Source organism: Salmo salar, chromosome ssa11 (assembly GCF_905237065.1).
Source record: "Salmo salar chromosome ssa11, Ssal_v3.1, whole genome shotgun sequence".
In the NCBI taxonomy this organism is placed as follows: domain Eukaryota; kingdom Metazoa; phylum Chordata; class Actinopteri; order Salmoniformes; family Salmonidae; genus Salmo; species Salmo salar.
The window spans coordinates 93,654,541-93,679,854 of record NC_059452.1 but is presented as its reverse complement, the minus strand read 5'-3'; the positions used below and the strand labels follow the sequence as shown (position 1 = coordinate 93,679,854).

Below are 25,314 nucleotides of genomic sequence, written 5' to 3'. Positions count from 1 at the left end.
ATTGCGGTGGATAATTTTCGGAAGAGAGGGTCCAGATTGTCTAGCCCAGCTGATTTGTAGGGATCCAGACTTTGCAGCTCTTTCAGAACATCATCTGTCTGGATTTGGGGCTTGGGCCAGTTGCTACAGGGGGTGCAGAGCTGTTGGCCGGGGTTGGGGTAGCCAGGTGGAAAGTATGGCCAGCCGTAGAGAAATGCTTATTGAAATTCTCGATTATCGTGGTGACATTGTTTCCTAGTCTCAGTGCAGTGGGCAGCTGGTAGGAGCTACTCTTATTTTCCATGGACTTAGTGCTGCAGGATGCACATTTCTGTTTGAAAAAGCTAGCCTTTGCTTTCCTCACCGTGTGTATTGGTTCCTGACTTCCCTGAAAAGTCGCATATCGCGGGAACTATTCGAAGCTAGTGCAGTATGCCACAGGGTGTTTTTGTGCTGGTCAAAGGCAGTCAAGTCTGGAGTGAACCAAGGGCTATATCTGTTGTTAGTTAAAAAAATTGGGAAGGGGCATGCTTATTTAAGATGGTGAGGAAAGCACTTTTAAAGAACAACAGGCATCCTCTACTGACGGGTGAGGTCAATATCCTTCCAGGATACCCAGGCCAGGTCAATTAGAAAGGCCTGCTCGCAGAAGTGTTTTAGGGAGCGTTTGACAGTGATGAGGGGTGGTCGTTTGACCGCGGACCCATAACGGTGGCAGGCAATGAGGCAGTGATCGCTGAGATCCTGGTTGAAAACAGCAGAGGTGTATTTAGAGGGCAAGTTGGTCAGGATGATATCTATGAGGGTGCCCATGTTTACGGATTTAGGGTTGTACCTGGTAGGTTCCTTGATAATTTGTGTGAGATTGAGGGCATCTAGCTTAGATTGTAGGACAGCTGGGGTGTTAAGCATATCCCAATTTAGGTCACCTAGCAGTACGAACTCTGACGATAGATGGGTGGCCTTCAATTCATATATGGTGTCCAGGACACAGCTGGGAGCTGAGGGGGGTCTATAACAAGCGGCAACAGCGAGGGACTTATTTCTGGAGAGATGGATCTTTAAAAGTAGAAGCTCGAACTGTTTGGGCATAGACCTGGATAGTATGACAGAACTCTGCAGGCTATCTCTACAGTAGATTGCAATTATGCCCCCTTTAGCAGTTCTGTCTTGACGGAAAATGTTGTAATTGGGGATGGACATTTCAGAATTTTTGGTGACCTTCCTAAGCCAGGATTCAGTCACGGCTAGGACATCAGGGTTGGTGAAGTGTGCTAAAGCAGTGAATAAAGCAAACTTAGGGAGGAGGCTTCTGGTGTTAACATGCATGAACCCAAGGCATTTGCGGTTGCAGAAGTCAGCAAATGAGAGCACCTCGGGACACACAGGGCCTGGGTTAACCTCTACATCACCAGAGGAACAGAGGAGGAGTAGGATGACGGTACGGCTAAAGGCTATAAGAACTGGTTGTCTAGTGCTTTGGGAACAGAGAATAAAAGGAGCAGATTTCTGGGCGTGGTAGGATAGATTCAGGGCATAGTGTACAGACAAGAGTATGGTAGGGTGTGAGTACAGTGGGGGTAAACCTAGGCATTGAGTGACAATGAGAGAGGTTGTATCTCTGGAGGCGCCAGTTAAGCTAGGTGCGGTCTCCACATGTGTGGGGATGGGACAAGGGGGCTATCTGAGTGATGTTGAGCGGGACTAGGAGCTCCGCAGTAAAATAAAACAAGGAGTGCTGCCCTAAACAACAGTATACAAGGCATATTAACATTAGAGAAAGGCATAAAGCAATCAGGGGTGGTAGGGTAGCCTAGTGGTTAGAGCGTCAAATAGTAACCGTAAGGTTGCAAGATCGAATCCCCGAGCTGACAAGGTAAAAGTCTGTTGTTGTTCCCCTGAACAAGGCAGTTAACCCACTGTTCCTAGGCTGTCATTGAAAATAAGAATTTGTTCTTAAATAAAGGTGTTTATTGGGAGAGCTAAGACAACAATGGTTAAAGAGCTAGGACAACAACAATGGGTAAATGGCAATGAATGGGCAGAGAGGGTCAGTTAGCTACACACAGGGCCTGAGGCTGGGGTTGACAGATAAACAAAATGAAGTACTGTGTTAATGAACTGTCCAGCAGGGATCAGCTGTGTAGCCAAGAGATCATAGGGTCCAATGAGCAGCAATAGATGAAACAGGGAGCAGTTTGGTAGTCGATTATAACACTAGGCGAGTGGGAGACAAGGTGTTCAGGAAGCTAGCGGGCCGGTGCCTAGCAGATGGATCATCACCAACATCCACAACCCAGAGGCTGGTTGAGATCACATTGGCTGAATTATATCAGCAGACCAGTTGTGATGGATTGGTGGAGGGTCCAGGCCTATACAATGAGGGAAAAAAGTATTTGATCCCCTGCTTATTTTGTACGTTTGCCCACTGACAAAGAAATGATCAGTCTATAATTTTAATGGTAGGTTTATTTGAACAGTGCGAGACAGAATAACAACAAAAAAACGCATGTCAAAAATGTTATAAATTGATATGCATTTTAATGAGGGAAATAAGTATTTGACGCCCTCTCAATCAGAAAGATTTCTGGCTCCCAGGTGTCTTTTATGCAGGTAATGAGCTGAGATTAGGAGCACACTCTTAAAGGGAGTGCTCCTAATCTCAGTTTGTTACCTGTATAAAAAACACCTGTCCACAGAAGCAATCAATCAATCAGATTCCAAACTCTCCACCATGGCCAAGACCAAAGAGCCCTCCAAGGATGTCAGGGACAAGATTGTAGACCTACACAAGGCTGGAATGGGCTACAAGACCATCGCCAAGCAGCTCGGTGAGAAGGTGACAACTGTTGGTGCAATTATTCGCAAATGGAAGAAACACAAAAGAACTGTCAATATCCCTCGGCCTGGGGCTCCATGCAAGATCTCACCTCGTGGAGTTGCAATGATCATGAGAACGGTGAGGAATCAGCCCAGAACTACACGGGAGGATCTTGTCAATGATCTTAAGGCAGCTGGGACCATAGTCACCAAGAAAACAATTGGTAACACACTACGCCGTGAAGGACTGAAATCCTGCAGCGCCCGCAAGGTCCCCCTGCTCAAGAAAGCACATATACATGCCCGTCTGAAGTTTGCCAATGAACATCTGAATGATTCAGAGGACAAATGGGTGAAAGTGTTGTGGTCAGATGAGACCAAAATGGAGCTCTTTGGCATCAACTCAACTCGCCGTGTTTGGAGGAGGAGGAATGCTGCCTATGACCCCAAGAACACCATCTCCACCGTCAAACATGGAGGTGGAAACATTATGCTTTGGGGGTGTTTTTCTGCTAAGGGGACAGGACAACTTCACCGCATCAAAGGGACGATGGACGGGGCCATGTACCGTCAAATCTTGGGTGAGAACCTCCTTCCCTCAGCCAGGGCATTGAAAATGGGTCGTGGATGGGTATTCCAGCATGACAATGACCCAAAACACACGGCCAAGGCAACAAAGGAGTGGCTCAAGAAGAAGCACATTAAGGTTCTGGAGTGGCCTAGCCAGTCTCCAGACCTTAATCCCATAGAAAATCTGTGGAGGGAGCTGAAGGTTCGAGTTGCCAAACATCAGCCTTGAAACCTTAATGACTTGGAGAAGATCTGCAAAGAGGAGTGGGACAAAATCCCTCCTGAGATGTGTGCAAACCTGGTGGCCAACTACAAGAAACGTCTGACCTCTGTGATTGCCAACAAGGGTTTTGCCACCAAGTACTAAGTCATGTTTTGCAGAGGGGTCAAATACTTATTTCCCTCATTAAAACGCAAATCAATTTATAACATTTTTGGCATGCGTTTTTCAGGATTTGTTTGTTGTTATTCTGTCTCTCACTGTTCAAATAAACCTACCATTAAAATTATAGACTGATCATTTACATTTTACATTTTAGTCATTTAGCAGACGCTCTTATCCAGAGCGACTTACAAATACATTTCTTTGTCAGTGGACAAATGTACAAAATCAGCAGGGGATCAAATACTTTTTTCCCTCACTGTATATATATACACTACCGTTCAAAAGTTTGGGGTCACTTAAAACGTCCTTGTTTTTGAAAGAAAAGCACATTTTTTTGTCCATTAAAATAACATCAAATTGATCAGAAATACAGTGCAGACATTGTTAATGTTGTAAATGACTGTTGTAGCTGTAAACAGCAGATTTTTTTATGGAATATCTACATAGGCGTACAGAGGCCGATTATCAGCAGCCATCACTCCTGTGTTCCAATGGCACGTTGTGTTAGCTAATCCAAGTTTATAATTTTAAAAGGCTAATTGATCATTAGAAAGCCCTTTTGCAATTATCTTAGCACAGCTGAAAACTGTTGTTCTAATTAAAGAAGCAATAAAACTGGTCTTCTTTAGACTAGTTGAGTATCTGGAGATTCAGCATTTTGTGGGTTTGTTTACAGGCTCAAAATGGCCAGAAACAGAACTTTCTTCTGAAACTCATCAGTCTATTCTTGTTCTGAGAAGTGAAGGCTATTTAATGTTTCCAGCTACAATAGTCATTTACAACATTAACAATGTCTATACTGTATTTATGATCAATTTGAATGGACAATCTTTTGGCATTTCTTTATAAAAAAAGGACATTTCTAAGTGACCCCAAAATTTTGAACGGTACTGTATATTTTTCTACTTTTGTAAATCATTTTTTTATTTGTGAATTACAGCTGCCAATAAAACAAAATATAGAATATACTGTTCACAAGACAACATTGTATAACTCTGTCTGAAATGTTTGTTATAATGCTACAACAATGCAGCGATCAGAAGCTGCAACAATGTCCAAAATAATCTACAAGTAACACTGCTGGACTACAGATGAGTCCATAGGTCAAGGGTGGAGGTTTTCCATTGGTCAACTTGGCTTTTAATTCTGCTTGTTTCCGCTTCCTGTTGGCAATGGAGGTTAATATCAAAGAAGCTCTGTGTTAATACGGGACTGGTTAATGTCGGTGTTACATTTCTTCCCGTATTGCATGGATTTTAACTAGTTCAAGTTTTTCTGTTGGTATTTGGACGAATTGACTAGACGCTTACACCTGTGTTCATGTCTGGCTTCTAATGTGGGAGTCGTCACCGCTATGATACCTGATAGCTACGGTGAAATCTCATAGCTAACCTATTGCTAGCTAGCTTGTTATCTGTAAACAAAGCTAGCTAGCTACCGTTAATTTCAGTTGACAGACAACGCCCACGTACACCTCAACACAAAATAGCTATTAGCTAAATTCTTAAGATTTTAGGCAGTCAACCTCCTTTGTGTAGCGAGTGTAGTTTTTTTGAGGTTGCAGGCCTCGGTGGGAATAAGCTAACTAGCTAGCCATCGAATAGCTGTCATAATGGATAAACAGGAATCTGATCGATTGATAGAGAAAGCAAAGCTGTGCTTGCGGTCAGGGCGGAGAGAAAAAGCCCTTCAACTGTTGTATGAAGCCCAGAAAATATTCCCCAGCACCCGGGCCAGAGGTAAATGTGCCGTAATGGCTGTCTTGTCAATGTTAGCCTTGCTTGCCAACTTGAATGTTAAAATAGAAAGTGCAACGTCTGTATCTTGTGAATTTGATAATGTATGCTCCCATCGAATCAGTGAACATGTTAAGCGTATGTTATAGCTACATGTCATCTGAATGATGTTTACAATATGGTCGGTTTATAACGCAGGTAATATCTTTCGATAACTTGTGTGCCTGTAAACTAAAAGTGGATTTACTAGCCTGTAAACCACAATCCAATGTATAACGTTACGTTAGTTAGTAATGTTTCTTTCATTAACTTATCCGTGTTATTGCTTAACCTGGTGGTGCAGCTGCAACCAGCCAAACTGGTTAGTTAGTATAATTTTTGGTTAACTGTCATAAGTAACTCGTCTGAATATAGGAAGTGACTAGGTTAGGGAATACATGTTTCAGGGACATAATGACTTTAATAATACAGCGGTTCCCAACCTTTTCCCCTAGAGCCCCCATTTTCACATTTGAAAAATGTCATGCAAATTTATATGAACCCTCAATTTAATTATACATATTCTTGTTTACATAAAGTTTGTCAACAGATTCACACATTGCATGAGATTACTTCCAAAGCAAAGTCCAATTTATTTTACACAACTTTTGAATTTTGTAGTTAGGCCCAAATGGAATCTGCTGGAATTTGTTTTACTTTCTACAGAGATTTCTGGATAAAGCTTTTTTTAAACTCTGTATGTTTACACATCATGCAGTTGAATGGGACACTTAATTGTATACAAATAAAGGTAATCTGTTACATGTAAAACATTATACCCACATTTAACTTTTTATTTCAGTACAATCAGTGTAAACAGATGTGAATACATATAATATATACATAGTGTCATGAATTTAATGCTGTTTCTGCTAGAGTGAGAGAAATGTTCTGTGGGAAGAGTCAGCTCTTTTCTGCCTGGAGGATGTATGCATTTCAAATTAAAAACAATGAAGGAATGTGGCGTATACAACTCAGACCGTAAACTTGAATTCAATAACATGTGTTTTTGTATGTAGGAACTAAGATTCAAGGATTTCATTGACAAAATAAGTCTTACACTGTAATATGTTGAACACTTATATCTGAACTTGAATCACTTGTTTGAAGAGTCAATCAGGCCGTCTGCTAAATAAACGAAACCTAGAGAGGTGTAGACAGAAATGTAACAGGGCCAACATCATTTCCTAAAGACTGTGCCTTCAGAAAGTATTCACAGCCCTTGAATTTTTCCACATTTTGTTGTGTTACAGCCTGAATAAGAAGAGAGCGAGATCCACTGCTCTCACCTCTCTGGCATCAGTTTTGTCTATTGACATGCACCTGTGCCACTCCTCTTCAGACACCTCACTCAATGCAGCGATGATGTGCACAATATCCTTCCTCTCTTTCCTGTACCCTTCCACTTCTGCTGTGTGGAATAGAGTTATAGATAGCTAGGCTTGGGTGCCTCTCCGTTACAGCCTGCAGCTTAATGGCACATTCTCTCATGGCAGCTTTGAAGTGCTCTGCACACCCATCTCTCTTGCTCTGGAAGTTCCTCCAGCTGAGTGGTGGTGTGGTGGTGCCACTCATCTGCTGCTGCCATACTCCGAAGTCCTGTAGCTTGTCGCTGATGTTGTGGGCTGATGGCTCTGTTTCTCTAATTTGTTAAGGACCACTAGCTCCAGACTGTGTTCAACGATGAACGGTCCTTCAGCGAGTATTATTGGTTCACCAGCAGCTCCTTCAGATCCTAGACACACTTGGCAGGTGTTTCAAAGGTGTCCAGTAACTCCGAGAGGACATCCATGTGCTCTGCCAGCCACTCCACAGCACTGACCCACGAGCACCACCTGGTCTGTACTGCGTAGATTGGCATCACAGGAGTGAAGTCCTATGCCAGCATGAATGCTCTGAGCTGCTTGGACACTGTTGTAATGTTAACTTTGTACAAAAACAAGGCCAGAAACTACGCTTTTGGTCCACCAGTCACTGTGGCAGGTAGATTTCAAAAATCTACCTGACACTCAGATATTCCTTTTACCAGCCAAAATATTTTTGGGGGCCAACAAAAAAAATAATAAAAAAAGGATGAGCATGCTTTTGTAATGGTTCTAAAATAATGTTACTAAGAAGGAATGATATATTTTGCTCCATTTTATTTCATTTTTTTGTGACCACATAGCATCTTGGGGGTGACAACATGGAAAGCCCATTAATTTTCATTGAAGGAAAGCGAAGTGGGAGGGGGACCTTTGGGTAATGCAAGCATGGGCGAGGGATGTGAACAGGGCGGGACCAAAATTGGGGGAGATGAACTTTAAGCAAATACTTTGTGACACGCGTCATCATTGACCAGTTTAGTTTCCAGCCCCTACTCCCTCCAGTTTAGTTTCCAGCCCCTACTGGATTGGCTGTTGATACCTAGCCAGCTTGCTAGCACCAACATGAGGGCGAAGCAAGCGTGTCTATCTGAATTTACGAGTTAAAAGTATCTCTGCTGTGAGATTGAGCGAGCCTGACTACGCGTGGTCTTCTCTTCCTTTTAACAGTTGAAACTCAAACATTTTAAAACAACCTAACTTGTGAACAAAACAATGTAAATATCCAAGAAACACAAGGACTAAGTCTCACTTCAGTAGACTTTCATTTCAAGTCAGTTAGATCAACTTTTATGCCTGTGCCAGCTCTTCTAAAAATGAATCTTTCACTCAGCAGTGTTGCTGCGCGAGGTGGGATAGGCTATAGGATTTGTAGTTATTTGACTTTATGCGATTCATTTACCAGCTGTGAAACAAAACAGCTGAAATACTTTGTAAACAGCTACTGCAGCATTCATTTAGTTATAAATGTGATCATACAGTGAGTATTCATACCCCTTGACTTATTCCAAATGTTTTTGTTACAGCCTGAATTAAAAATTGATAGATTTTTTTTCTCACCCACCTACACACAATACTTCATAATGACAGTAAAAACATGTTTTTAGAATTTTTGAAAATGAAATGCAGAAATATCTCATTTACATAAGTATTCACACTCCTGAGTCAATGCATGTTAGAATCAGCTTTGGCAGCAAGTACAGATGTGAGCATTTCTAGTTATGTCCCTATAAGAGCTTTGCACACCTGGATTGTACAATATTTGCACATTTATTTTTGTTTTAATCTCATTTACATTACATTTACGTCATTTAGCAGACGCTCTTATCCAGAGCGACTTACAAATTGGTGCATTCACCTTAAGATATCCAGTGGAACAACCACTTTACAATAGTACATCTATATCTTTTTTTTGGGGGGGGGGGTTAGACGGATTACTATATCCTATCCCAGGTATTCCTTAAAGAGGTGGGGTTTCAGGTGTCTACGGCAGGTGGTGATTGACTCCGCTGTCCTGGCGTCGTGAGGGAGCTTGTTCCACCATTGGGGTGCCAGAGCAGCGAACAGTTTTGACTGGGCTGAATCTCCAAGCTCTTGTGAAGTTGGTAGTTGATCTTTGCCAGACAGCCATTTTCAAGTCTTGCCAATGATTTTAAGCTGATTTAAGTCAACTGTAACTAGGCCACCCAGGAACATTCAATGTTGTCTTGGTAAGCAACTACAGTGTATATTTGGCCTGGTGAATTTGTCTTCCAGTGTCAATTGGAAAACAAACTGAACCAGGTTTTCCTCTAGGATTTTGCCTGTGCTTAGCTCTTTCGTTTATTTGAAAGTCCTTGCCGATGACAAGCATACCCATAACATGATGCAGCCACCACCATGCTTGAAAATATGAAGAGTGGTACTCAGTGACGTGTTGGATTTGCCCCAAACATAACACTTTGTTTTCAGGACATAACTTTATTTCTTTGCCACATTTTTTGCAGTTTTACTTTAGTACCTTATTGCAAACAGGATACATGTTTGGGAATATTTTTTATTTTGTACAGGCTTCCTTTTCACACTCTAGGTTAGTGTTGTGGAATAACTACAATGTTGTTGATTTATCCTCAATTTTCTCCTATCATAGCCATTAAACTCTCTAATTGATTTAAAGTCACCATTGGCCTCATGGTGAAATCCCTGAGTGGTTTCCTTCCTCTCCGGCAACTGAGTTAGGAAGGACGACTATCTTTGTAGTGACTGGGTGTATTGATATACCATCCAAAGTGTAATGAATAATTTCACCATGCTCAAAGGGATATTATGTCTGTATTTTTATTATTTTTTGAATACATTTTTTACCCATCTACCAATAGGTGCCCATCTTTGCAAGTCATTGGAAAACTTCCCTGGTCTTTGGTTGAATCTGTGTTTGAAATTCACTGCTCGACTGAGGGACCTTACAAATGATCTGTATGTATGGGGTACAGAGAGAGATGAGGTAGTCATTCAAAAATCATGTTAAACACTATTATTGCACACAGTGAGTGCATGCAATAAAAAAAACTGTATTGTAAACATTTCGAAAAACATAATCCTCTTATAGGGTTTTGTGTTACATCCTGAATTTAAAATGGATTCAATTGAGATTGTGTCACTGGCCTAAACACAACAAAATGTGGAAAAAGTCAAGGTGTAAATCACTTCTAAAGGCACTTGGTACTTGACTATTTTTATTCACAAATGCTACCACTGTGAATCCCTGACCACCCGGCTGGTGAAATAGACATCTTACCCGCCAATGCCAAAATCTACCCGCATTTGGCACGTTCATTTTAAGGCCTGTCCAAAAAGGTAAAGTCTGCCATTATGGATATCTCACCTACTGGCTGAAGTAGAATGTTTAGGGGGCACCTCCCACAGGTGTCGGTGGTCTCTTCCAAGATTACGTAGAGATCCTTGCCCTTCAGTATATCAAAGATTGCGTGGATGTAGTGCGGGTAAAGCTCAGGTAGGTATACTGGATGTAGTGCGGGTAAAGGTCAGATAGGTATTCAGTGCAAAGATGGGATGCTGCAGGAACACTCCCTCCTTGCTTTGAGTGTTTGTTTAGAAACGTGGAGAACTTTGGTGCCTCGATCAATGTTTTCAAAGTCCAGGACCAACTCCTTCCTCTCTGACGTAGAGTGTCTTAGCCAAACACTCTTCCAGAGTCTGAATTCTTGATTGACCAGTAGGATAACAATAAAAACATGGATAATATAAATGAAAAACCAAGATAACTTTAAATGATCTGGTTTTGGCCAAACTAACTTCTGTCCCACTCTCAGGCAGATACAGTGCATTTGGAAAGTATTCAGACCCCTTCACTTTTTCCACATTTTGTTACGTTACAGCTTTATTCTAAAATGTATTAAATGTTTTTTCCCTCAATCTACACACTACCCCATAATGACAAAGCGAAAACAGGTTTTTAGACATTATTGCAAATGTATGACAAATGAAAATCTATCATATTTACATACGTTTTCAGAACCTTTGCTATGAGACTCGAAATTGAGCTCAGGTGCATCCTGTTTCCATTGATCATTCTTAAGATGTTTCTACAACTTGATTGGAGTCCACCTGTGGTAAAGTCAATTGATTGGACCTGATTTGGAAAGGCACACACCTGCCTATACAAGGTCCCACAGTTGACAGTGCATGTCAGAGCAAAAACCAAGCCATGAGGTCGAAGGAATTGTCTGTAGAGCACCGAGACAGGATTGTGTCGAGGCACAGATCTGGGGAAGGGTACCAAAACATTTCTGCAGTATTGAAGGTCCCCAAGAACACAGTGGCCTCCATCATTCTTAAGTGGAAGAAGTTTGGAACTATCCAGACTCTTCCTAGAGCTGGCCGCCTGGCCAAACTGAGAAATTGGAGAAGGGCCTTGGTCAGGAAGGTGACCAAGAACCCGATGGTCACTGACAGGGCTCCAGAGTACCTATGTGGAGATGGGAGAACCTTCCAGAAGGACAAACATCTCTGCAGCACTCCACCAATCAGGCCTTTATGGTAGGGTGGCCAGATGGAAGTCACTCCTCAGTAAAATGCACATGACAGCCCTCTTGGAGTTTGCCAAAAGGCACCTAAAGGACTCTGACCATGAGAAACAAGATTCTCTGGTCTAATGAATCCAAAATGGAACTCCTTGGCCTGAATGCCAAGCGTCCCGTCTGGAGGAAATCTGGCACCATCGCTACGGTGAAGCACGGTGGTGCCAGCATCATGCTGTAGGGATGTTTTTCAGGGACCGGGAGAATCGAGGGCAAGATGAACGAAGCAAATTACAGAGATCCTTGATGACAACCTGCTCAGGACCTCAGACTGGGGCGAAGGGTCACCTTCCAAAAGGATAACGACCCTAAGCACACAGCCAAGACAACACAGGAGTGGTTCCGGAACAAGTCTCAATGTCCTTGAGTGGCCCAGCCAGAGCCCGGACTTGAACCCGATCGAACATCTCTGGAGAGACCTAAAAACAGCTGTGCAGCGACGTTCCCCATCCAACCTGACAGCTTGAGAGGATCTGCAGAGAAGAATGGGAGAAACTCCCCCAAATACTGGTGTACCAAGCTTGTAGCGTCACACCCAAGAAGACTCGAGTCTGTAATCGCTGCCAAAGGTGTTTAAACAAAGTACTGAGTAAAGGGTCTGAATACTTATGTAAATGTGATATTTCCATCTTTGTATTTTTTTATGCATTTGCTAACATTTCTAAAATAAAAAAATATACTTGTTTTTGCTTTGTCATGGAGTTTTGTGTGTAGATTGAGGGGAACATTTTTAGAATAAGGCTGTAATGTAACAATGTGGAAAAAGTCAAGGGGTCTGAATACTTTTCCAAAAGCACTATACATATCACACAAACACACACACACACAAACAGAGAGATCTCAACAAACCCGCACACAAAAGGACACCCCATCATTAATTTGCTTTTTTCCCATATTGTTCTGTTCATTATTTCCTCCTGAACCTATTTAGGTCAGTGATTAAAATACAGGCTAGGAAAGCTAGCAATATTCACCACTGTTGCCTTTGATCAATGTGCCACATCTGTACATTGCGCACTCTCCCTCTCACACACACGTGGGCAGAACCCAACACACACACACACACACACACACAGTTCACACACCACAGCTAGACAACTTTTACAAGATGTGAGTAGCACCCCCTCTCACACACGCGGGCAGAACCCGATAACCCCCCCACACACACCAGAGTTCACACACATCACAGCTAGACAACTTTTACCTCCGAAATAGTTTCCTAGCTTAGTGCAAGCTAGCTATCTAACGTAGCTAGCTAGCCTGCAAAGTTTACCTCAGTTTGCAACCGGTGAAGATAGCTTATGCAACATAATGAGTTGGCTACTCTGTTACCCTACTATCAAAATAAGTAAGTTAGGTTATTTACATAAATACTTGTTAGCTCGCCTTTCGAGTCTGGTGTTGATTGGATCTCAGGTGCTCCACCACCGTTTTGCTTTTTCATGTGGTTGATAGTTTTGGCACGCTTTACAAAAAAAGATTCCCTTGTCCTCATAAACATAATTTGTGAACTCTCTTAAGCCTTGTTCACATTGGCAGTTTTGAATTTATTAAAATCCATTTTTTTTGCATGTCTGATTTAGAATCGGTTTTCCTGAAGTCTCAACAGCCAAAAAGCACATGGAAGCAGATATTTCAAGTCACCTTTGTAGGTGGTTTGAAAGCAGATACAAATCTGCAAGTCCCGCCTCTCCCATCTCATTGGTTTTTAGGAGCATATACTCGCGTGTCATCTCCTCATTGTTTTTTGGAGCATATATCCACGTGGGTGATTTGAAAGATGAACTGAGGTCTACACTCCAGTTGGTAATGCACCTTAAGTTTGGTTGACAACCACCATATAAAGTGCAAAGAAGTAGAAGCCTGAAGTAGGAGAGATTACTATATATTTTATCTGTGGATTAATTCTCGGAGTATAGGACCTTGTGCATTTCAGGTAAAATAACAACCCAATGTTTATATCCCAGGACAAATTAACTAGCAACAGCAAGCTAGCTAGCTAGCTAAATTGCCAGAAATGTTTAATGCTTTTCTACCTGTCCCCAAATTAATATAGTTTGTGTTCGTTTTGATATTTCAACCTGCGCGTCCTGATCATGTCTGGTGTAGGAGGATACAAATCAACATTGGCGTGATGCGGTCTGGTCAGCATGTTAGTCACGTCTTTCACTGGCATTTTACTGCTTGTTTCTAGCCTAAAGTATTGTGGATTTATGTGTTGTCTTTAGATCGGTATAAACAATCGCAAATTGTTTTGTGTTTTTTTACTCTTTTAATCAAGGAAGATCCCGCGCCACACCAAAAGTTAATCTTAGCCAGCCTCAGTCTTGATGTCTCATCTATTGATATTTACCCGCTTGCCTGATCTCTCGGTCTTCCGTCAGTGCTAATTGATGCCATAGTGAGGAATGGGAGCTCTGCTGCTCCAGAGGAGCCCCACATACCCCCACCACGTGGCTTCCGATCAAATGAAGAGGACGGGGATGGAGAGGAGGCACGCAGAGGAGCCAGTGAGGAAAAGCAGACCTACACAGAGGATCAGCGTCAGGGTGTTTTCAGGTACCTGCCCCCTAGTATTAAATCATACTCGCACTGTCTTTACCTGAGTTTTTCTATATTTTATTTAGTGATAGGCCATCATTCATTTTGAGCACTCTGAGACCACAGCTACATTTTGTCAAGATGTCCACCCAGTAAAAGTGCACATTGTACACATTAATGTTGTGATGTCAGATTTCATAAGATTCTTTGTTTTGTTTGATCCATGCAGGATAAAGAAATGCAAGGATTTCTATGAGATCCTGGGCGTTCCTAAAGACGCTAGTGATGAAGATCTGAAGAAAGCATACAGAAAGCTGGCACTGAAGTTCCATCCTGATAAGAATTGTGCCCCGGGAGCCACAGATGCATTTAAAGGTAAAGGGATGCCTCTTACTGCTGTGTTTCCCTCTCCTGATCCAGGACTTATCGGTATCAGATCTTCCTCCTCCTCTGGTCACATTAGATGATCATGTGAGAATTTCTCATGTGCTCCTAAAATTATAAATAAATAGGGCCACTGTAAGAAGATGGCGCTGCAGTGGATAGCTGCAATCTTACGGGCTCCTGACCAATTCTGCTATTTTCTGGTGTTTTTTTTTGTACATAATGTCTCGCAATTTCCTATAAACCAAAAGCAGCTTCTGGACATCAGAACAGCGATCACTAACGTTAATTTGGATGATTGCGGTATCACAGATTACGAAGGGAAACCCAGCCCCGAGCTGCCCAGTGACGCAAGACTTCCAGATGAGCTAATTACCGTTTTATGCTAGCTTCAAGGCAAACAACACTGAACTATGCATGAGAGCACCAGCTGTTCCGGCGACTGTATGATCTCGCTTTTTGTAGCCGATGTGAGTAAGAACTTTAAACAGGTTAACATTCGCAAGGCCAGACAAAATACCAGGATACTTACTCGGAGCATGTGCTGACCACCTGGCAAGTGTCTTCACTGACATTTTACATCCTTTAAAAACCCCAAAACATTTGTCATTTAGGAGAACCTCTTATCCAGAGCGACTTACAGGAGCAATTAGGGTTAAGTGCCTCGCTCAAAAGCACATTGACAGATTTGTCACCGCTCGTAGATTCAAACCAGCAACCTTTCAGTTACTGGCTCATCACTCTTAATTGCTAGGCTACCTGCTGTCCTTTATTCAACCAATCCTTGACCCGGTCTGTAATACCAACTTGTTTCAAGCAGACAATCATAGTCCCTGTGCCCAAGAACGCCAAAGTTATTTAGGCAGGTTACCATCGCCCCATAGAACTCACATATATAGCCATGAAATGCTTTGAAAGGCATCTCATGGCTCACATCAACACCATCATCCCAGACACCCTGGACCCACTCCAATTCGCATAACGCCAAAACAGATCCACAAATGACTCAATCTCTATTGCACTCCATGCTACCCTTTCCCACTTGGACAAAAGGAACACCTACGTGAGAATGCTGTTCACTGACTACAGCTCAGCATTCAACACCATAGTGCCCTCCAAGCTCAACACCAAGCTCAGGACCTTGGGACGGAACACCTCCCTTTGCAACTGGATCCTGGACTTCCTGACGGGCCTACCGGCGGTGAGGGTAGGCAACAATACATCCGCCACGCTGACCATCAACAAGGGGCCCCTCGGGGGATGTGCTCAGTCCCCCTCTTCCTGTTCACCCATGACTGCGTAACCGTGCACGACTCCCAACACCAAGTTTGCTGACAACACAACGGTGGTAGGACTGATCACTGACGACAATGAGGCAGCCTATAGGGAAGAGGTCGGCGATCTAGCAGTGTGGTGCCAGGACAACAACCTCTCCCTCAACGTCAGCAAGACAAAGGCGCTGATCATGGACTACAGGAAACAGAGGGGCGAGCACACATCCATCGACATCGATGGGGCTATAGTGGAGCGGGTCGAGAGAGCTTCAAGTTTCTTTGTGTCCACATCACTTAGGAACTAACATGGTCCACACACACCTACACAGTTGTGAAGAGGCCACGACAGTACCTTTTCCCCTTCAGGAGGCTGTAGATATTTGGCGTGGGTCAGAGGAAGGCCCAAATAAATTGTCAAAGACACCAGCCACCCAAGCCATAGATTGTTCTATCTGCTACCGCACGGAAAGCGGTACCGATGCAACAAGTTTGGAAACATGACCCTGAACAGCTTCTACCCTCAAGCCATAAGAGTGCTAAACAAGACTGAATTAATAGCTAATCAAATGGCTACCCGGACTAAATGCATTGACCCTTTTTTGCACCTACTGTCTTGCACTGGACTCTACCCACACACACTTACACTGACACCCCAACACACACATACAGTTGAACTCAGAAGTTTACATGCACCTTCGCCAAATACATTTAAACTCAGTTTTTCACAATTCCGGACATTTAATCCTAGTAAAAATTCCCTGTTTTAGGTCAGTTAGGATCACCACTTTTCTTTAAGAATGTGAAATGTCAGAATAATAGTAGAGCGATTTTATTTCAGCTTTTATTTCTTTCATCACATTCCCAGTAGGTCAGAAGTTTACATACTCTCAATTAGTATTTGGTAGCATTGCCTTTAAATATTAAACTTTCATGAAATCACAAGTGCAATACATCAAAATAAAGCTTAACTTGTTGTTAATCCAGCCGCGGTGTCAGATTTCAAAAAGGCTTCACGGCGAAAGCAAACCATGCGATTATCTGAGGACAGCGCCCCATCATCCAAATGCATAACAAATCATTTTCAACCAGGGAGGTGTGACACGAAAGTCAGAAATAGCGATATAAAAAATGCCTTACCTTTGATCTTCTTCTGTTGGCACTCGAAAATGTCCCAGGTACATCACAAATGATCCTTTTGTTCGATAATGTCCGTCTTTATATCCATAAAAACTCAGTTTAGCTGGCGCTCTTCAGTCAAGAATCCACTGTTTCCCTCTGTCAAGATGCATACAAAATGAATCCCAAACGTTACTGCTAAACTTTTCCAAACAAGTCAAACAACGTTTATAATCAAACCTTAGGTATCCTATTACGCAAATAAACGATAAAATTTAAGACGAAGAATCGTTATTGTCTTTACCGGAGATAACAAAAAGAAAGCGCACTCGTCCATGCGCATTGAAACACTACAAGCCAAAATGGGAGCCACCTAGAAAAACTACAATTTCTGGGTAATTTTTCCAAAAACCAGCATGAAAATCTTTCTAAAGACTGTTGACATCTAGTGGAAGCCCTAGGAACTGCAATTTGGGAGGATTTGGGCTTATAATTATAGTACTAGCCATTGAAAATAGAGGTAAGCTGAATTTTTCTTTTTTGGGGGGATGGTTTGTCCTCGGTGTTTCACCTGCCATATCAGTTCTGTTATACTCACAGACATAATTTTAACAGTTTTAGAAACTTTAGTGTTTTCGATCCAAATCTACCAATTATATTCATATCCCACGCTCTTCATCCGGACGTGAAAATACTGCCCCCTAGCCCGAAGAGGTTTTAACTTGGGTCAAATGTTTCGAATAGTCTTCCACAAGCTTCCCACATTAAGTTGGGGGAATTTTGGCCCATTCCTCCTGACAGAGCTGGTGTAACTGAGTCGGGTTTGTAGGCCTCCTTGCTCGCACACTGTTTCAGTTCTGCCCACAAATTGTCTATAGGATTGAGGTCAGGGCTTTGTGATGACCACTCCAATACCTTGACTTTGTTGTCCTTAAGCCATTTTAACACAACTTTGGAGATGCTTGGGGTCATTGTCCATTTGGAAGACCCATTTGTGACCAAGCTTTAACTTCCTGACTGATGTCTTGAAATCTTGCTTCATCATATCCACATAATTTTCCTACCTCATGATGCCATCTATTTTGTGAAGTGCACCAGTCCCTCCTGCAGCAAAGCACCCCCACACCATGATGCTGCCACCCCTGTGCTTCACGGTTGGGATGGTGTTCTTCGGCTTGCAAGCATCCCCCTTTTTCCACCAATCATTACGATGGTCATGATGGCCAAAAAGTTATATTTTTGTTTCATCAGACCAGAGGACATTTCTCCAAAAGGTACGATCTTTGTCCCCATGTGCAGTTGCAAACCGTAGTCGGTCTTTTTTATGGCGGTTTCGGAGCAGTGGCTTCTTCCTTGCTGAGCACTGAGTTTGAAGGTAGGCCTTGAAATACATCCACAGGTACACCTCCAATTGACTCAAATGATGACAATTAGGCTATCAGAAGCTTCTAAAGCCGTGACATCATTTTCTGGAGTTTTCCAAGCTGTTTAAAGGCACAGTCAACTTGGTGTATGTAAACTTCTGACCCACTGGACTTGTGATACAGTGAATTATAAATTAAATAATAGGTCTGTTAACAATTGTTGGGAAAATGACTTGTGTCATGCACAAAGTAGATGTCGTAACCGACTTGCCAAAACGATAGTTTGTTTACAAGAAATTTGTGGAGTGGTTGAAAAAGGAGTTTTAATGACTCCAACCTAAGTGTATGTAAACCTCCGACTTCAACTGTACATGCGCACACAAGCATACTGACGCTACACACACTCGCACTTTTTGTACCTCTACACATCGAGTCGGTACTGGTACTCCCTGTATATAGCCATGTTATTTTTACTTGTTATTCACTGTATGTATTCCTTGTGTCACTATTTACATTTTGTATTACATTTATCTTTAACTCTTCATTGTTGGAAAAGGACCCGTAAGAAAGTCTTTCACTGTTAGTCGACACCTGCTGTTTACCAAGCATTCGACAAATAAAATTAGATTTGATTTGTATTTTTGTGGAACTGCCGGTGCAGATAATTAGACTAGCTCCTCCCTTCTCATGCTGTTGTGGCTCTGTACATCAGACGGCACCAAATCGTTGGCCTGATAAGTATTTTTTTCTTTACAGCCATAGGCAATGCGTATGCGGTGCTCAGCAACGCTGAGAAGCGTCATCAGTATGACCAATATGGAGAACAGGCTCCGTCTGAGAGCACCGCCCACGCTCGCCACGGACACTACCGCAACTTCAACAGGGACTTTGAGGCCGACATCTCCCCTGAGGAACTCTTCAACATCTTCTTTGGAGGAAGGTTTCCCACAGGTCAGTTTGTGTGTGTGTTTCTGAAAGAGAGAGTTGGTATGTGCGTTTATCTCTGTTACTTGAATTTTGGATTTGAGTGACTCATTGTCAGTTGTTGCTAAGTAGTTCAAAGCATGTAAATCATGTCTGTTCCGCTCCCTCAGGCAACATCCATGTGTACACCAACAGAGGAGCCACCTACTCTAACTTCTATCAGCCTCGTCGGCGACGTGCATATGAGAGGCGCGAGGAGGAGGTGGGGGAGAACCGCAGTCAGGTCAGTCGGTGCCCACATGAGAGATCTCAGAAAATCCCACCAGTTCAACTCATAGATGTTCTGTGGCTGTGTGATTAACCAACAGAGCTACAGCTGATTTCCTATGGGTGTACAGTTTAACCAACAGAGCTACAGCTGATGTGTTTATGGGTTTACAATTGATGCTGGACCTTGATTTGAAAGAACTCCACTCCCTGAGGTTGGGTGGGGGTTTTAGATTTGATCCTGTTTGTCATTGGATACCATCTCCCTCTGAGGTGCTGCAATAGGCAGTTAAATGGAGAACCTTATGCTGCTCCAAGAGGATCAGTTACAGTGGGGGTTGAAGGTTGACCAGTGAAACAGACCAGCTGTGAATAAGAGTAGAAGCTTTCACCATGCCTAGACCAGATTGTTGTTGTTGCAGTAAGCAAACGAGTCCTTGAAACGTTACTGTACATTGATTTAAATGTATTTCCAGTTATGTGATGGGTTTATGAACTTCTTCTGGTTCTGCCTTTCCTCAGCAGAACACCTTCACAGCCTTCCTGCAGCTTCTTCCTGTTCTGGTGCTGATCCTCATATCTGTTGTGACCCAACTGATGGCCACCAACCCTCCTTACGGTCTCTTTTACAAACCGTGAGTCCACTGCAACATCAACCAAGCTTCTTGATGATAAGTTTGTCTCTCAAATAGACTCCATATGAACCTATTTCACAGACTGTTAGCATGGTAACTGTCAAATGCTGGGTGCAGAGTGCATGAGGACCCTGAAGAGGGTGAGGTGTGATGTGTATTGGGTATCCTTTGTAAACATTTAGTGGGACTGACGGTATGTCAAGGTGGAGTCGCAATTCAACAGCTCAGACACGAGACGTATGTGGCAGGGTCTACAGGAAATCACGGACTACAAAAAGAACCAGTCACGTCACGGACACCGACGTCACGCTTCCAGACAAACTAAACACCTTAGCACGCTTGGATGATAATATAGTACCACCGTCGCTGCCCGCTAACAAGGCCTGCACCCCCCTCCCTCTTCTTCTCTGTGGCTGACGTGAGTAAAATATTTCAAAGTGTTAACCCTCACATAGCTGCTGGCCCAGAAGGCATCCCTAGCCGCGTCCTCAGAGCATGTGCAGGCTGATGTGTTTACCGACATATTCAATCGCTCCCTATCCCAGTCTGTTGTCACCACAGGCTTCAAGATGGCTACCATTGTTCCTGTACCCAACAAGGCAAAGATAACTGAACTAAATGACTATCGCCCCGTAGCACTCACTTCTGTCATCATGAAGTGCTTTGAGAGACTAGTTAAGGATCATATCACCTCCACCTTACCGGCCACCCTAGACCCACTTCAGTTTGCATACCGTCCCAACAGGTCCACAGACGATGCAATCGCCATCACACTGGAAGTCTCAAGCTATTGCTCGCTTCAGCTTATCATGAGATACTCGATCTACCTAGAGAGTTTTCATATGTATTTTTCATATTGGTTTACATTCAACCGCAGACTGAGGCTGGCACTAAGACAGCATTGAATGAGCTGTATTAAGCAAACAAGAAAACGCTCACCCAGAGGCGGTGCTCCTAGTAGCCGGGGACTTTAATGCAGGGAAACTTAAATCCGTTTTACCGAATTTCTATCAGCATGTTAAATGTGCAACCAGAGGGAAAAAAACTCTAGACCACCTTTACTCCACACACAGAAAGGCATACAAAGCTCTCCTTCGCCCTCCATTTGGCAAATCTGACCATAACTCCATCCTCCTGATTCCTGCTTATGAGCAAAAATTAAAGCAGGAAGTACCAGTGACTGGCTCAATTAAAAACTGGTCAGATGAAGCAGATGTTATGCTACAGGGCTGTTTTTCTAGCACAGCCTGGAATATGTTCTGGGATTCCTCCGATGGCAGTGAGGAGTACACCACATCAGTCATTGGCTCCATCAATAAGTGCATCGACGACGTCGTCCCCCACAGTGACCGTACGTACATACCAGAAGCCATGGATTACAGGCAACATCTGCACTGAGCTAAAGGCTAGAGCTGCTGCTTTCAAGGACGGGACTCTAACCCGGAAGCTTATATGAAATCCCGCTATGCCCTCCGACGAACCATCAAACAGGCAAAGCGTCAATACAGGACTAAGATTTAATCGTACTACACCGGCTCTGACACTCGTCGGATGTGGCAGGGCTTGCAAACTATTAGACAATGAAGGGAAGCACAGCCGAAAGCTGCCCAATGACACGAGTCTACCAGACGAGCTAAACTACTTCTATGCTCGCTTCGAGGCAAACAGCCCTAACGGATCCACAGATGATGCAATCTCTATTGCACTTCACACTGCCCTATCCTATTTGGACAAAATCAATACCTATGTAAGAATGCTTTTCATTGACTACAGCTCAGCATTCAACACCATAGTGCCCTCCAAGCTCATCATCAAGCTAGAGGCACTGGGTCTCTACCCCGCCCTGTGCAATTGGGTCCTGGACTTTCTGACGGGCTGCCCCCAGGTGGTGAAGGTAGGAAACAACATCTCCACTTCGCTGACCCTCAACACTGGGGCCCCACAAGGGTGCGTGCTCAGCCCCCTCCTGTACTCCCTGTTCACCCTTGACTGCGTGGCCATGCACGCCTCCAACTCAATCATCATGCAGATGACACAACAGTAGTGAGCTTCATTATCAACAACAACGAGACAGCCTACAGGGAGGAGGTGAGGGCACTCGGAGTATGGTGTCAAGAAAACAAACTCTCACTCAACGTCAACAAAACAAATGAGATGATCGTGGGCTTCAGGAAACATCAGAGGGAGCACCTTCCTATCCACATCGACGGGACAGCAGTGGAGAAGGTGGAAAGATTTAAGTTCCTCGGCATACACATCACAGACAAACTGAAATGGTCCACCCACACAGATAGTGTGGTGAAGGCTCAAATTTGGCTTATCACCCAAAACCCTGACAAACTTTTACAGATGCACAATCGAGAGCATCCTGTTGGGCTGTATTACAGCCCCGGGGGCAAGCTACCTGCCCTCCATGACACCTACAGCACCCAATGTCACAGAAAGGCCAAAAAGATCATCAAAGACAACAACCACCCGAGCCACGGCCTGTTCACACCGCTACCATCCAGAAGGCGAGGTCAGTACAGGTGCATCAAATCAGGGACCGAGAGACTGAAAAACAGCTTCTATCTCAAGGCCATCAGACTGCTAAACAGCCATCACTAACTCAGAGACGCTGCTGCCTACATTGAGACCCAATCGCTGGCCACTTTAATAAATGGATCACTAGTCACTTTATACAATGTACTCTAAATAATGCCACTTTAATAATGTTTACATATCTTACATTACTCATATCACGTGTGTGTGTGTGTACTGTATTTTATACCATCTATTGCACCTAGCCTATGCTGCTCGGCCATCGCTCCTCCATATACTTACATGTACATATTCTCATTTACCTCTTTAGATTTGTGTATTAGGTAGTTGTTGGGGAATTGTTAGATTACTTGTTAGGTATTACTGTACTGTTGGAGCTAGAAGCACAAAGCATTTCGCTACACTCGCATTAATATCTGCTAACCATATGTATGTGACAAATAACATTTGATTTGATGTTTATTTCAGGGCCATGGGCCTGGTGGTATCCCGGGAGACCCAGAACATGGGTGTTCCCTACTACGTGGACAAGGGCTTCCAGAAGGAGTACCGTGGGGAGTCCCTGGAAGAGCTGGAGAAGACCATAGAGAGTGACTACATCGAACACCTGCAGAGCAGCTGCTGGAAGGAGAAACAACAGAGTAAGTCCAGCTGCATTCAGGTTCTGGCAGCTTGGCTCTGTCCCCATTGACAGCCACCTGAGACGTGTGGCTCTCTCAGTCAACACATGGTTTATTCATGTTGTAGAGTATGAATGTATCCATATATGAGCTGATGTTTTTCTCATTCCTCAGAGTCGGATTTGGCGAATCTTGCACAACTGTACCGTGATGACAGACTGAAGGCGAAGGCTGAGTCTCTGAAGCTGGACAACTGTGACAAGCTGTACCGCTTTGTGGGCCGACAGAGAGGAGAATGAGGGGCTTAGACAGGAGAGGGAGGCATCTCTTTCCAGCTGGGAATTCTACACTTTAATAATTTAATATGGTTTATTTATTTTATTTATTGAATCGGGTCACTTTTTTGAAGAACATCTCTTCTCTGGATAGAGCACAGTGGTAGCCAAAGCCCTTTGATCTGAAACATTGTGCCTTCTCTCATCTCGGATGGAAGAAAGTGGAGGTGCATGTACTATGAGTTGCCCACCTTGGCTCTGTGGATAACAACATAAAGCCCAGTCTGGCTGGCTCTGGGATTGTTTTATTGATGTACAGGAGCCTTGTTACTGCTTCCTTACATTAAGGAATATAGGCTTGCTTACAACGTTTCTGTTCACACGTACACTTTGTTAGTCACCTGTTTGAAACATGTTAGCATTGCTGCTGGGTTACTCATTTATTTCCATGTTTTGTTTCTGTGGTGTGAGTTTAATGGAGTATATTGTGTAGGTCTTGGAAAGAGCAGTGAGTCACTTTTTAATTGGAAAGAACATTCTTAATTGTGAAGAAAGAATGCAAGGACCTGAAAACCACTAACTTGTAGAATAGGTTTCCAGAGACTGAGGCAAACGAGAGCTTCTATTTGAAAAGACAGATCTATATGGTCTTAAACTGTGAAGAAAATGTAGATTTGTCATGCCTGCTGGTTAAAGGCCAGAGCTATGTACTATATCTCTACTACATTAGATTCACTTAAAACAGAAATCTGCAGTTAGATTGTAAGTGAAATACATTGATACTTTCTTTAATTTTGCTGTGCTCTAAGACTTTGCCAAACGGCGTTGCCATAGTTGTACTTGTCCATTATTTGGTCCTTCTGGTTCATTCTGAAGCACTTCTTGATGACGTAATATTTGGAACCTGCTGTCCTAGTCTCTATTCCCCAATGCATGCAGCCCCATGTTCTGCCCTCTTTCTCTTTTATCCATGTCCTTGTTACACATCAGGTGCTCAGTCAATAGCTGCTGCAGCACACCTCTGGAAAGGACTATTAAGAGAAATCCACTCATCCTGCCCATTCATTTAATCAACTGTTACTTTACTAAGAGCTTTCAAACATTTCTCCAAATGAACATTTGTTCAGTAATCTTTTAATGCTTGACCTTCCTTTAGTCAGATCATAAATCCAGCAGACGAAGGGTTAACAGCCACACTAGTGGCAGACAGACAGGATGCGGTTGGGGCAGTAATGGATTACAGATTAGCCCTGATGCTAGCTAGAGACCCTCTTGGCTGAACTCTGGTGTCCAGTTGATTTGTGCTGTCAGAGCAGGTTTTCAAGCTGGTTTATTAAAAAGTTAAACAATCCCTTGGTGTCTATGGGTTGCTTTTGTCTAGTATGTCTACAGAGCATTGATCCAGATGGCTATACTCTCACCCTACTGGTGTTACACCCCAGCTCTGACAGCAGAGTTTCAGCCTGATTGCGCTGTCGACAATGCAAATTGTTCGATTGAGCTGACATATGCAGCGTTTACCGTGATTGCGGTCTCTGAACATTGTCGACAACACACAATCATATTAAATCCCAGCCTTAGTCCTTGTTGGATTTCTTTTGAAGCTAGAAACCTTAATTGAAACAATATCAAAGCAGTCGCCCCGCCTCTGTTTTGGGTGAAAAACTGAGGGATGTGCCTGGAGAAATGTGACCACTCTCATAGACAGAGCTATGCATCGACTAACCATCCATGAGACATTTGTTTCAACAGTGTTTTCATTTACATTGGAGAACAGCAGTCTTATATTTTGGGTTCTGATGGGGTACAACAGCTTAGTTTTAGGCATTGAAGTTATTTTTCAAGAATCAATAGATACCATTAATTTAAATCCAAAAATTGACATGTCAACTAAGGATTA

The 25,314-nt window shown here is 43.2% G+C and overlaps 1 protein-coding gene across 2 annotated transcripts; it reads left to right on the top strand.

The window, feature by feature from the left end:
* Positions 1-4,896: 4,896 nt before the first annotated feature.
* On the top strand, positions 4,897-24,765 carry djc18 (DnaJ homolog subfamily C member 18). 2 transcript variants are annotated; one of them, XM_014129240.2, is made up of 8 exons: positions 4,897-5,493; positions 13,858-14,032; positions 14,244-14,389; positions 18,909-19,103; positions 19,247-19,359; positions 19,869-19,978; positions 22,988-23,160; positions 23,314-24,765. In XM_014129240.2, exons 1-8 carry the CDS (start codon positions 5,367-5,369, stop codon positions 23,436-23,438), a joined length of 1,164 nt encoding a protein of 387 aa, XP_013984715.1. In that variant the 5' UTR covers positions 4,897-5,366; the 3' UTR covers positions 23,439-24,765.
* Positions 24,766-25,314: the final 549 nt, after the last annotated feature.